General features: G+C 43.2%; 2 protein-coding genes across 3 annotated transcripts in view; one reads left to right on the top strand and one right to left on the bottom strand.

Moving 5' to 3' along the window:
- The window catches only part of hacd1 (3-hydroxyacyl-CoA dehydratase 1), a 44,318-nt gene extending 43,620 nt beyond the window's left edge, over nucleotides 1-698 (bottom strand). Inside the window, exon 1 of the mRNA XM_078416586.1 lies at nucleotides 678-698. The gene's annotated coding sequence lies outside the window, so the exon portion shown is untranslated. The remainder of the gene's footprint in view (nucleotides 1-677) is intronic.
- Nucleotides 336-13,540, top strand: part of LOC144603390 (signal transducing adapter molecule 1-like) — a 57,505-nt gene continuing 44,300 nt past the window's right edge. For both annotated transcript variants that reach the window (XM_078416566.1, XM_078416555.1), the window contains exon 1: nucleotides 336-728. In XM_078416566.1, coding sequence (XP_078272692.1) covers nucleotides 689-728 — 40 coding nt within the window. In that variant the 5' untranslated portion in view covers nucleotides 336-688. The remainder of the gene's footprint in view (nucleotides 729-13,540) is intronic.

Raw genomic sequence — 13,540 nt, 5'->3', positions numbered from 1 at the left:
TGACTATTGTTGGAGACAGGTGCAATACCATTCGTCAGCATTGCTCCCTGATAACCGAATTGCGCGATTACATTGCTGACCTCTTGGATTCCGGCCCAGTAAAGAATAAAGACAACGGGGCAGCGATTACAATAAAACGAAACGCAGTCAGTTGTTGCAGATACGTGTTTTGTGATTGCAAATATCACTCTTTCCCCCCCCCCCCTGTGTATTTTCAAAGCTTATATGGGAACAATTACGAGAGCTATCGCCTTCTCATCACCCAGTATTTTCAGGCAGTGCAAGAGGCGCCCTGATTTCCCAACATGCTGTGTTTCCATGTGAGACTGTCTGGATTTCGACAGCTGGGCACTGGCAGTGTGGAGGGTTGGAAATCAATGCTGGCGGCTGCGGGAGCATGGCCCGGAGCGCGTGAGGGAGGGAGTGAGTGAGAGAGAGAGAAAGAGAACGGGGCCCGGAGCTCGCGCCGCCGATAGAACGGGAGCCGGGACGGCCATCGCGCGACGTTGGAGTGAAGTTGCCGCTGACTCAATCCCCCCCCCCCCCCCACCACCACCACACAGTGGGGGAGTTCTGGCCGCACAGTAAGACAGGACTGGGTGGCGCACATTGAAACACTCAAGGAACGGGAGAGCCCGACTGCAACAAAACAAAACCTGCGCGGAAAAAAAAGATACCCGCTTCGGAGATGCCTCTGTTTGCCGCCAATCCGTTCGATCAAGATGTTGGTGAGTCTGGGAGAGGATCATCTGTACGAATGGCTGCTTTGAAGTCGGTGGTACTGTACAATCCCCGCTCCAGGCTTTTGTTCAGGCTCTGTTAGTGCTGATTTGAGCCTTTGTTTCTGATGGCTGAAGATAATATTGTTAAAGTCCCGCTGAGTATTTGTCAATATCCCCCCCCCCCCCCTTTAAAAATATTAATCGACACCAAACGGAAATCATTTGTGAGGACAGATTTAATCTAATCTAAAATTACATGGTTTGATAACTAATCCTGGTTTCCAAGTAAAATATGGAACTTTTGCTTTAATGCATTATTGATTTAAAACCTCGCTTAAACTGGAAGCAATAATTCGTGAATGCCAATCTAAATATTGTCTTGAAAAATCACAGCCTGACAGGTTAGTTGGAGTGCTAACGGTGCAGAGAAGAAAGAAATTAACGGAAGTGTAGTTTATTTTGAAAAATTCGCAAATGATACTTCTTTTTCGATTAGGGTATGATAAGTACTATATGAATTAATTCCCAATGAAGTTGTGTATAACAAAGAAACAACGGACGCCGATTTAGAATTATTAATGACTGGCAAGACACATGAATAATTCACCTTCATTTACATTTTGGAGAAAGGACCACTTTTCTCCCATCACCTAAAAATGGGTTGCATCTTGGAAGATTTATTCAATGATTCCCTGATCACGTTGAATCTAGCTGAAATACGTTTAAGTGTTATATTTATTTACATTACATAGTTTGCTATAAACTTGCAGAGTTTGTGAGTGCATTCAAAAATATTTTCTAATCTCTTATATAAATACAAAGTTCTTGGGCATTATATCAAGTATGAAGGTAATGGCTGGAGGTAAATCCCTGTTATGTAATTTTGCCAAATTCGTGTGACAGATTGAATTACATTAAATGATGGAAACACTAAATTTTAAAGTTGCTACTCCTGTATATATAATGGCATGCATTTGCATTAAAATTTTGCCTGTATAGAATAGCAATGTTCAAGTTTAATATTTTTATTTTAGGACAGATAAGAGGGGAGTTGATGCCATGTGTGAAAGATAATAAATTACAGGGGAATAAGAAAAGGGGAAATAGACCAAAGGGACTGCTGTCCGGAGAGCCGGTATGGTCCAGTTGAGCTGAATGACCACTTCCTGCGTCATTATAGGAAAACATCGTAATATTTATGTCGATTGCATCTGCAGAGGGAATGTTTCAATGCTACATAAGGTTTGGAATAACTATGGATGAAAAGAAGAGGGACAAGCACTCGGATTCTAACTGGACAGATTATTGCTTTTTATTTAAATTACATACTGTTCTGATTATTTGTCCTTTTTAAAAATCTCACTACATATGTCTGGGACTACAGGTTTGCTTGGATGCAAAAACTCTGGATGATGGATAGTTTTCAGATATCAACAAGGTTGATAATTCTAATTAGATTAGTATTGGTAAGGGGAGCATACTTGATTCCCACAATAAATATAATACCTGATCAAAGCAATGTAAGTAGTGTCGTTTTAAAATCCGATTAATGAATTCATAAACTGTTCAAAAATCTGGATAAATATTCTTGTGCAACACCAGGAGTGTACTGCTGTCTTTCAGAACCAAGCTGCCCTATTAATTGATTGGGATCTGGATGTCACTCACAGGGTAGCATTTATTGTCCATCTCTAATTGTCCCTGAGAAGATGGAGGTTAGCTGTCACTTGAGCTGCTGCTGTTCATCTGATGAAGGTACTTCCACAGTACTGCTGGATAGAGAGTTCCAGGATTTATATTCAGTAATCATGAAGGAATGGCAAAATATTTCCAAGTCGGGCTTGTGCGTGATGTGCATATGGTGGTGTTCCCAGGCATGTGCTGTTCTTGAGTTTTTCATGGGCTTGGATGGATCTGTCAGCGTAGCAACAATTGCAACCCTTTTTGTAGATGGTAAATGGCTCAGCTGATGAAGGAGAGAATGGTTATTATGGTGGTGGATTGAGTATGCTTTGCACTGGACGCTGTGGAGGATTTTGTGTTTATGCAGCTGCACTCTTCCAGGCAATTGGAGGGGATTCCATCGCACTCCATTCAATCATGGCTGATCTATCTTTCCTTCTCAACCCCATTCTCCTGCCTTCTTCCCATAACCCAGTGCCGTCAAACTCTCATCATATGTCAACGAGGGGGACTTGGCAATGGTGCTGACATTGAGTTTGAAGGATGGATGATTAAATTCACTAATATTGGAGATGATAATTTCTTGGTACTTGCTTATTGCAACTATTACCCTAATTCTCAGCCCGTGCTTGAATGTTGTCTTGGTCCCACTGTCTGTCGGCTTTGACTGCTTCATTGGACAAAAAGATGTTAAAGGGATTGAAGATAGTGCAGTCATTAGACAACATTCCCACATTTAATCTTTGATGGAAAAGGTCTTCAATGAAGCAGTTAAAGGGAGGGTTTGTGACCCATCTTGGCCGGGTGGTGGGACCCAAAGCAGATGAGAAAGTTGAGGCAAATGTACGTTAAAGCAAATAAATTCAGAGGTAGGAGATGTCGGGCAGGATATGAAGCAAGGAAGGTCTGATAGACTAAACTGCATTTATTTTAATGCAAGAAGCCTGACAAGGTAAGGCAGATGAACGCGGGAGCATGGGTAGGTACATGGAGCTATGATATAAAAGGTATTACTGTCAGCTGTCAGCTCAATGGTTCAGTGTGTAGAAGATACAGGTGTGATAGAGATGCTGGTAAGAGAGGAGGGCTTTTGCATTTTTTGGTCAGGAAAATACCTCAGCAGTGCTTGGCGTGGATATTCCTGAGAGGTTGTCATTGAGGCTTTTGGGTGGAACTGAGAAAGGGAAGAAATAGGTAGCAGGAATTAGTGGAACAAACATGTAGGGAGATCCCAGAGAGCTGGAAGAGTAATAGGGTTTCCAGTGTAGGTGATTTTTACTTCCATCATATTGACTGGGATTGCTGGAGCACTAATTGCTTGGATGAGATGGTATACGCAGGAAAATTTCTCGTGCATTATATAGATGGTCGATGAGAGTATGGGCAACATTGGAAATGAGGCAGGGCAAAGTGACTGACATGTCAGTGGGGGAGCATTTTGGGACCAGTGACCACAATTCTATTAGTTTTTAAATAGTTATGGAAAACAATAAGACTGGTGCGCAAGTTGCGATTCCAAATTGAGGAAAGGCTAATTTTGATGATTTTAGACAGGAACTTGTAAGGGTTGATTGGGACAGACGGTTTGCAGGAAAAGGGATGCCTGGCAAGAGGGAGACTTTGAAAGTGAGATAATAGACAATAGGTGCAGGAGTAGGCCATTCAGCCCTTCGAGTCAGCACCGCCAATCACCGTGATCATGGCTGATCATCCACAATCAGTACCCCGTTCCTGCCTTCTCCCCATATCCCTTGACTCCGCTAACATTAAGAGCTCTACCTAACGCTCTCTTGATAGGAAGAGTTCTGGGACAACATGATTCTGTGAAGAGCAATGCTGGTAGGATTACGGAACCCTGGTTGATCAGGGATAATGAGGCACTAAAACTAGATGGCAAAGATGAAGATGAAAGGGGTAGGATTTAAAGGGGACCTGAGCGGCAATACTTTCACACACAGGGTCGTGGCTATTTTGAATGAGCTGTCAGAGGAAATAGTAGAGGCAGGTAAAATTGCAATGTGTGAATGATATTTGGACAGTTAAATGGATAGGAAAGATTCGGAGGTTTAATTCTATAGCTCTGAGATGACTGGGCCAATCCCTGATCAACCAGGGTTCCCTAATCCTACCAGCATTGCTCTTCACAGAATCATGTTGTCCCGGAACTCTTCCTATCCCACTTTCTAAAGTCTCCCACTTGCCGGGCATCCCTTTTCATGCAAACACTTGTTCACTGTCCTGAGTAACTCCTGCAATGTTTTCCTGGTGTTGGGATGACCACAGCATTTGTCGTTTATGCAAGGTATGATTTATTTGTGCAGCTATTGGAATGTGATCCAATTCATCCTCATTGACTTCAGTTTTATCTTGGCTTATGGATACCGCACTTAATCAAATGCTGCCTTGATACCCATAAGACATAGGAGCAGAATTAGGTCATTCGGCCCATTGCGTCTGCTCTGACATTCAATCATGGCTGATCTATTTCTCCCTCTCAACCCTGTTTTCCTGCCTTCTCCCTGTAACCTTTGATGCCCTATCTCCACTTTAAAAATACGTTAGGACTTGGCCTCCACTGCCACCTGTGGCAAAGAATTCCTCAGATTGACCACCCTCTGTCTAAAAAATACCCAGGGAAGACACTCCCACTTCTTCTAGCTTGACTCTTGGATCCATGTTTGGTACGTGGGTATGATGGGGTATGGAATGGAGTATTCTTGGCAAAACCCAAACTGGGCATTAGTAACCAGGTCATCGGAGAGAAAAATGCTGCTTGGTTGACCTTGTGATGATTTTATGTACATGATGAGCATGGATTGATTTGTAGTAATTAGCCAGGTGTGATTTGTGAATGGGACATACCTGGGCAATTGCTGACTTGATGCCAGTAAAGTAGGTGGAGCAGCTTGGCGAGAGATGCAGGAGATCTTGGAACACAGGTCTTCAATACTAGATTCAGAACACTGGATGGGTTCATAGTCTTCGCAGTATCCCTTGCTTTCAGCAACTTCTCCATTTCATGTGGATCAAATTAGCTGGAAACCGCTTCTCTGATGGTGGAGGCCCAAGGAGGAAGCTAAAATGCATCTTCTACATGGCACCTCTGTTTGAACATTATTGTGAATGCTTCAGCATTGTCTGTGACATTGATGCTTGGCCCCATACATCATCGAGAATGGAAGCATCCTCCCGTCAGTTGTTGATTGCCATTTATAATAGTGTGGCAGGGTTGCTTTACATAGAAAGTAGGTGCAGGAGGAGGCCTATCCATGTCTAACTTTCTGAAATGATGGGATCGTCCCAGCCTCAACTAACTCCTCTGGCAGCTTGTTCCATACACCCACCACCCCTTGTGTGAAAAAATGACCCCTCAGATTCCTATTAAATCTTTTCCCCTTCACCTTGAACCTGTCCTCTGGTTCTCAATTCCCCTACTCTGGGCAAACAGACTCTGTGCATCTACCCAATCTATTCCTCTCATGATTTTGTACACCTCTATAAAATCAAAGTGGGAAAAAAAATCCAAGTTTGTCTAACTTCTTTTTGATACCTAATACTCCCTATTCCAGGCAGTATCCTGGTGAAAAGTATCCTGGTGAACCTCTTCTCTCTCCAAAGCCTTCCACATCCTTCCTGTAAAGAGTGACCAGAACTGCATGCAATGCAGTTTCCTTATTTGTCTCTATTGCCCTTCCTAAATAAAGTAACAGCATTAAGTCTTCTCCAGTCCTCTGGGACCTTGCCTGTGGATAAGGAGGATATAAAGATCTCTATCAAGGCGATCTAGTTTATTGTTTCCCCTCCTCGATGTCCTGGGATAGGTTCCATTAGGCTTTAGGGAGTTAGTCATCCTGATATTCTTCAAAAGACTCAACATCTCCATGATAACTTGTCCTAGCATATCAGTATATCTCTCCCTGATCTCACAATCTCTTGTGTAGTTCTCCATTATAAATACCAATGCAAAGTACTTATTTAGTATCTCGCCCACTTGGTGCTCCTACTGTCTCTGTCGCTATCCTCTTGTTTTTAATGTGTGTGTAAAATGTCTTGATTCTACTTGCCAAGGACATTTCATGGCCTATTTCAGTCCTCCTGATTCCCTATTTTAAGTTATTTCCTGCTTCCTGAATAATCCTCAAGGGTCCCATCAAATTTCAGTTTCCTGAAACGTGCATATGCTTTTTTCTTTTTAACAAAATTTATAACACCTCTCATCGATCAAGATTCCTGAACCTTGCCTTCCTGTCTTGTTTCCTTGCAAGAATATGTTGGTCCTAAATTCTGATCAGGTCTTTAAAAAACTCCGACATGTTATCTAAGGACATCCTGTAACAGCCTCTCCCAATCTATACCTCAGCTTCTGCATAATACTCCCACAGTTTGGCAGTTCTGCCTGATGTCCAGTCTTATCTTTATCCACAACTACCTCAAAAACTGAGAAGTATGATCACTACTCCCAAAATGATTTCCCACTGAATCTCTGTTTGTCAGCCCAGGCCTATTTCCTAATACAAGGTCAGGTATGACAAATTCTGCTCCATCTAAACTTCTGGCACTTAGGAACTTTCAGTCAATAATGGGGAAAGCAAGCTACTTGTCTGTCTACATTCTTGTTCCTTTTGGGAGGTTTATAGTATAACCCTTTTATTATGATTGCATCTTTCTTGTCCCTGACTACCCATTTTGCCTCACTGGAAGAACCCAGTTCCAGGATGTCCTCTGTAAATGCAGCTGTAACATTCTCCCCAATCAGTAGTTTAACTTTCCCGCTTCTTTTTCATTCCTCTCTATCACGTCGGAAACATTTGCCTATCTTCATTTGATTCTCCTCTCAACCAAATCGCTAATGTCTACAATATCATCGTTCCATGTATTAACCCAGACTCCTTGACCATCTGTTTTACCTGTAATTTGAAATAAATATACTTCACTCAACCAGTCCACTATATTCATTAACTTTGCTCTGCCTGTCCTTCCTTTCGGATTTGCCACAGAATAAAATAAATAAAAAAATAAACTAAACTAAACATAGACACGGGATGCTGGAGTGACTCAGCAAGTCGGGCAGCATCTCCGGAGAAAGGGAATGGGAGACGTTTTGGGTCGGGATCCTTCTTCAGACTTAAAGACAGACCAGTCTGAGGAAGGGTTACAACCCGAAGCTTCACCTGTCCCTTTTCTCCGGAGATGCCGCCTGACCTGAGTTGCTCAGGTACTCTGTGTCTATCTTCAGTGTAAACCAGGACCTACAGTTCCTTCCTAAACTTAACTGAACTTTGATGTAGCTGACAACGTGACTGATGTCAATGAGCTTAGTGAAATAAATCACTTGCATGTTTGGATAAAATCAGCTATTCAGTTTCTTGTAGTAATCAGCATGTAAATAAATGTTTAAATCCAAAACATAAATAAATAATAATAATTAAGTAACAATTGGGAGTTGCACCCTTTTTGTTTCTCTTCTTTCCATATTATTACTCCACATTCCAGCTATTGAATAGGGATTGGGGATTCAGCTGTTTAGACTTTAGAGATATAGCATGGAAAAAGGCCCTTTGATCCATCAAGTCCGCATTGACCAGCTATCAATTGACCAGCTATCACCCCGTACATTAGCACAATCCTACAAACTTGGGACAATTTTACTTGGCCTTCTGAGTTTATCCAGCGGAAAATGTATTGTGCTGATCTCACATATTGTGCTGAGCCTTGCCAGCTATGTTATGATGCTTAATGTTAAGTTTTTCTATTCATAATTCTTAAATACGTCATAATTGTACTCTGAAGTGATGCTGCTGTGACCTTGGTAATGTACCCGTGTTGATGGGTATCCTCACCAAATGAGAGTTTTGCTGTATCTGGTCTTATTAAGTTATCATTTTAAACACTTTGATTAAATTACACCTTGACCATGTGGTCTGTTGGTCAGGAAGTCGAGGATCCAGTTGCTGAGATGAGTGCTGACTCCCAAAGTTCCATGAGTTTGGCCAATTCCATTGTCACATTTACTGCCAAGTTGAGCCCAAGGGCTTGTTTCTGTGCTGTCTGACTCTGACTTTAGGCATGAAAGATTTCAGAATGAAACACAGTAGTAACAGCAGGAAAGATTGCAGCCTGTTAGTGCATACCTTTCTGCAACAAGAAACTGATAATGATTGTATCTGATAATCTACCATGTAGATTGAGAGATAAATAGTGACAGGAGACCGAGTTTGACATACTTTTGGAATACAGTACTTTGAAATCCTGTTTTTGTTTGAAATACCACTAAGAGTCTTCTGTAATTCATCTGAAATAACATCTCCAGTGTTGCAGCATCTAGCAAATAATTAAGTATGTCTTTGGACTGCATGTCCTTCTAATTGTCTCACTGTTGGAAGAAATGCTTCAAGTAAGAATGCAAAGCGATTGTCAATACATCTCTTAATTTTAAATTTTGACAAATGAATCTTTGGTTTGCTGAGATTAAAATTTTGTGGGTCCTGTAATTGATATTACTACAAACAAGGTTTTATGAAACCCTTGCAACGCAGGAAATAGATATTTGCAGAATAACTGCATATTTCAATTAACAATCCTCAAAGACAGACACCACATTCCTCCAAGGTCTGAGATAAATTTTGCACTACTGATAAGTGAACATTTACAAGAGAGAGTCGACTTTAACTATGCCATCAAATGTAATATATTGGATGCCTAGTTTTAAGTTGGTTTAAAGTGTGTTTATTCTCGGGGGGGGGGGGGGGGGAGTCCTCTAATATGTTGCTCTGCTCCAAAGTACAGGGCCAACTTGTGTGTAGGAAAGATAGCTAAAACCATTGTTTGAATTGGAGCTTGTTAAAAGATTTGCACTGCAGTTCAGTTTGGTCAGGAGAAAAAGTGCTAAATTATATTTTTGGAAAGATTACTGGTGCTGCACTAAATCTTGAGAAATAATTGGTTTGCGATCAAAGCAGATCTGTCATGTCAACAACTTGATTTTTACAGGCGACTCGCCATCCACTCCCCACCCTGCATTACGGGCAGTTCGAGTTACGGAAACAATTACTTACAAAATTCACAAATCGTTATCTAAAATTTGAAATAGAGTATAATTTGCTCTTATTAAATTTATGTGGGCTTAAAAAAAGTGAATAAATCAACCTTTATTTTTTTCCAAATTGCATTTCTTGCACTTATGATGCAACTTCAGGTTACGGGCTGTTTCGGAGGAGCATACTCCCTCCCACATTGAGGATCGCTCCTTCAGTTGGGAATGTCATCGAGCCGTATAGCGTGGAAATGGGCCCTTTGGAGCAACTTTCCCACACCGACGAATGCATTCCATCTACACTAGTCCGACCAGCCTGCTTTTGGCACATAACCCTTTATCCATGTACCTGTCTAAATGTTTCTTAACATTGCATTTGCACATGCCACAACTACCTCATCTGGCAGCTCATTCCATACACCCACCACCCTTTGTGTAAAAAAACGTTAACCCTCGGATTCCAATTAAATCTTCTCCCCCTCCCCCCCCCCCCCCCCCCAACTTAAACCTATGTCCTCTGGTTCTCGATTCCCCTACTCTAGGCAAGAGACTCTGTGCTTTTCCCCGATCTATTCCTCGCATGATTTTGTACACCTCTGTAAGATCACCCCTCATCCTCCTGTGCTCCAAGGAATAAAGCTCTAGCCCGCTCAACCTCTACTATAGCTCAGGCCATCAAGTCTTGGCAACATCCTCGTAAATCTTCTCTGCACCCTTTCCAGCCTGGCAACATCTTTCGTGTAACATGGTGCCCAAAACTGAACACATTACTCTAAATGTGGCCTCGCCAACATCACCACCTGTACCCGTGGCACCACTTTCAAGGATCAAAGTACCTGCACTCCTAGATCCCTCTGCTCTACGCCACACTCTCCTGAGCCCTACCATTCACCATGTATGTCTTGCCCATGTTAGACTTTTCAAAATACAACACCTCACTTTTCTCTGTATTAAATTCCATCAATCATTCCTTAGCCATCTGCCAACTCATCAAAATCCTGCTGCAATTTTTGACAACCATCTTCATTATCTACAATATTCTCCACTTTTGTGTCATTTGCTAACTTGCTAATCGTGTCATGTATATTTTCATCCAAATCATTGATATAGATGACAAACAGCTATACAGTTCTGTATAATAATGCTACCCAACAGCACTGATAGCAGATTAGTTCCTTTGGGAGACACACAATGCTGGAGCAACTCGGGACAGCCAGCATCTCTGGAGAGAAGGAATGGGTGACGTTTCGGGTCGAGACCCTTCTTCAGACTCATTGAGATACAGTCACAGTTTAGTTTAGTTTTTAGTTTAGTTTAGAGATACAGCGCGGAAACAGGCCCATCGGCCCACTGGGTCCGCGCCGACCAATTTTTATATTTACCAAGCCAATTAACCTACAAACCCGTACGTGTTTGGAGTGTGGGAGGAAACCGAAGATCTCAGAGAAAACCCATGCAGGTCACAGGGAAAACGTACAAATTCCGTATAGACAGCACCCATAGTTGGTATCGAACCTGGGTCTCCGGCGCTGCATTCGCTGTAAGGCCGCAACCGTGACCGCCCTTTTTGGGGTTTTCTGCTCCTGAATGCTTTGTTGCCACTTTTAAAAATCAGGACTGAATTCATTTGTCAAATGTACTTTTATCAATTTTGTATATGGGCATCATTGCCATTTATTGGCCACCCCTAAGAGTCCATAAAATAGGTGGTGAAGAGTCCACTGCAGTCTTTCTTGTGAAGTTACTCCGAATGTGCATTGGGTAGGAGGTTCCAGGGTTTAGACCCAACAATATTGATGGAACGGCGATGCAATTCATTGGGACGATGTGACTTGGAGAGGAACATGTAGTTAATTGTGCTCCCATGAGGCTGAATCCCATGAGCTTCTTGGTATTAGAGGTTGTAGGTTTGGAAAGGGCAAGCGAGTAAATGTGCATTTATCAGACTGTTCACTGCAACCATTGTGTGTGTGTATTGTGGAGAGAAAGCACATGAAGGATGATGGACACAAAATGCTGGTTCAACTCTGCGGCTCAGACAGCATCCCTGGAGATCAGTCTGGTGAAGGGTCAAGACCCGAAACGTCACCTATTCCTTTTCTCTAGAGATGCTGTCTGACCCGCTGAGTTACTCCAGAATTTTGTGTCTACGGTGTAAACCAGCATCTGCAATTCCTTCTTACACATGAAGGATGATGATGGAGAGCCACACAGGTGGCACCTGTATGGAATGGAGTTACACTCATACAGGCAGGTTCCACCTTGATGTACCTTGCATGGATTCTGGGTGTTATGAAGAGAGCCTCATGTCAAAGGAAGCCCATCTTCTGACTTATTCATAAATCCTCAGTATTTGTGTGGTTCGTCCAGTTAAACTTCTGGCCAATGGAGACCTGCAGGATTTCACTGATGGGGAACTGGTTAATAGTAATGCCACTATAGGTAGTCAGACCTTCTGGTTGGAGATGATCATCTGTGTAGTGTGAATGGGCATCTTTGTAGAGTGAATGTTAATTGTCACTCATTACCTTGTGCCAAAAAGGTTTTCAAGGTCTTGCTGTGTGCAGGCATGAAGAGCTTCATTTTCTAAGGAGATGCTTAGGGTGCAATCATCAGCAAACATCCAACTTCTGACCTTATGCAGGTCTTTGATGAAGCTACTGGAATTTATTGAGCCACAGACACTGCCACGTGGCCTGGGACGATTCATCCCTAATAATCAAACCATTTTTTGCATGAATCCAGCCATTGGAATGTTTTTCCCTGGTTACCACATTCTGTCAAATGTTGCCTTGATGTCAATGGCAATTGTTGTAGCCTTGCCGGTGGATTTGGGATCTTTGGCCATGATGAGATAAGAACCTGATTTTGTTCAATGAAACTCGCAAGCAATGAATAATTTATTGGCAAGAGATTGGTGGTTAATAGCTCACTTGATTTTTAGCTTTCATCGCTCTGCTAACGGTTGAGAGTGGATTGATTGGGTGGCAATTAGCTGAGGAAAATAACCCAGTATGTTGACAATAGAATAGGCTATGGGTAGAGTTGGAGATCCGAAGGTTAGGATTTTCACAGAGATAATGGTGGCTAAGTGGAACAAGCAGCTGAAGGTGGGGGTGGAGGGAGATTGAGTTACAATGTTTAAAAGGCAATTACAGGTACAGGACAGGTACAGGCATTTCAATATAGTCAATAGTCAATAGTCGTTTATTTGTCACATACACATAAATGTGTAGTGAAATGAACCATTACCCGCAGTTCAACAATAAGACCAATAAGAATAATCAATAAAAATGCAATAACACATACAATCATAAACTAACACCAAACAAAAAAAACATCCATCACAGTGAGTCTCCTCCAGTCACCTCCTCACTGTGATGGAAGGACAGCATGTCTTTTTCTCTTCCCCTGCCGTCTTCTCCCGCGGTCAGACTATTGAAGTTGCCACGTCGGGGCGGTCGGGGCTCCCGACACTGAAGCCCCCACCGGGCGGAGAAAATCCCGCGGCCTATTCCAGGCCGCGCCGGACGGTGAAAGGTCCGCGGCGGGCCGACCCAAGCCCCGCGATTCAGGGCGGGCGAAGACGCTGTCGCTGCCGCTGCCGCTGCCGGAGCTCCCGATGTCGGCCCCCACCCAGGGGCCTGTGGGCTTCCGACGTCCACGCGGCCCGCGCCGGAGCCTCCGGAGACGAGTCGCAGCCGCTCCTGCAGCCTCCGAAGGCGGCCAGCGCCGCAGGCAGTGAGTCCGGGCCACGGGCTCTGCGAACCAGAGCCCAGGTGGTCCCAGGTGCATGGCCGGTGGTAGGCCGCAGCGGGAACGGAGACACGACACAGAAACAAAGGTCGCGTCTCCATTCGGGAGAGAGAATTTTACAGTTCCCGTTCCCTCCCACCCCCCACATAACATACAAACACTACACCATATTAAAACTACAATTCAGACAAAAACAACAAAAAACACAAAAGACAAATGGACTGCAGGCAAGCCGCAGCTGCGAGGGTAGAGCTGGCTCCTCCCCCGGGTTACATAAGGGTCTCTTTCCTGAGTACAGCCTGTAACTGGTTTCTTAATAAGTCAGGAACATGTGTTTCCCAAAGTA

The sequence above is a fragment of the Rhinoraja longicauda genome, chromosome 2 (assembly GCF_053455715.1).
Source record: "Rhinoraja longicauda isolate Sanriku21f chromosome 2, sRhiLon1.1, whole genome shotgun sequence".
Lineage (NCBI taxonomy): Eukaryota > Metazoa > Chordata > Chondrichthyes > Rajiformes > Arhynchobatidae > Rhinoraja > Rhinoraja longicauda.
The sequence above is the reverse complement of the archived record's forward strand: the minus strand, read 5'-3'. Positions and strand labels throughout refer to the sequence as shown.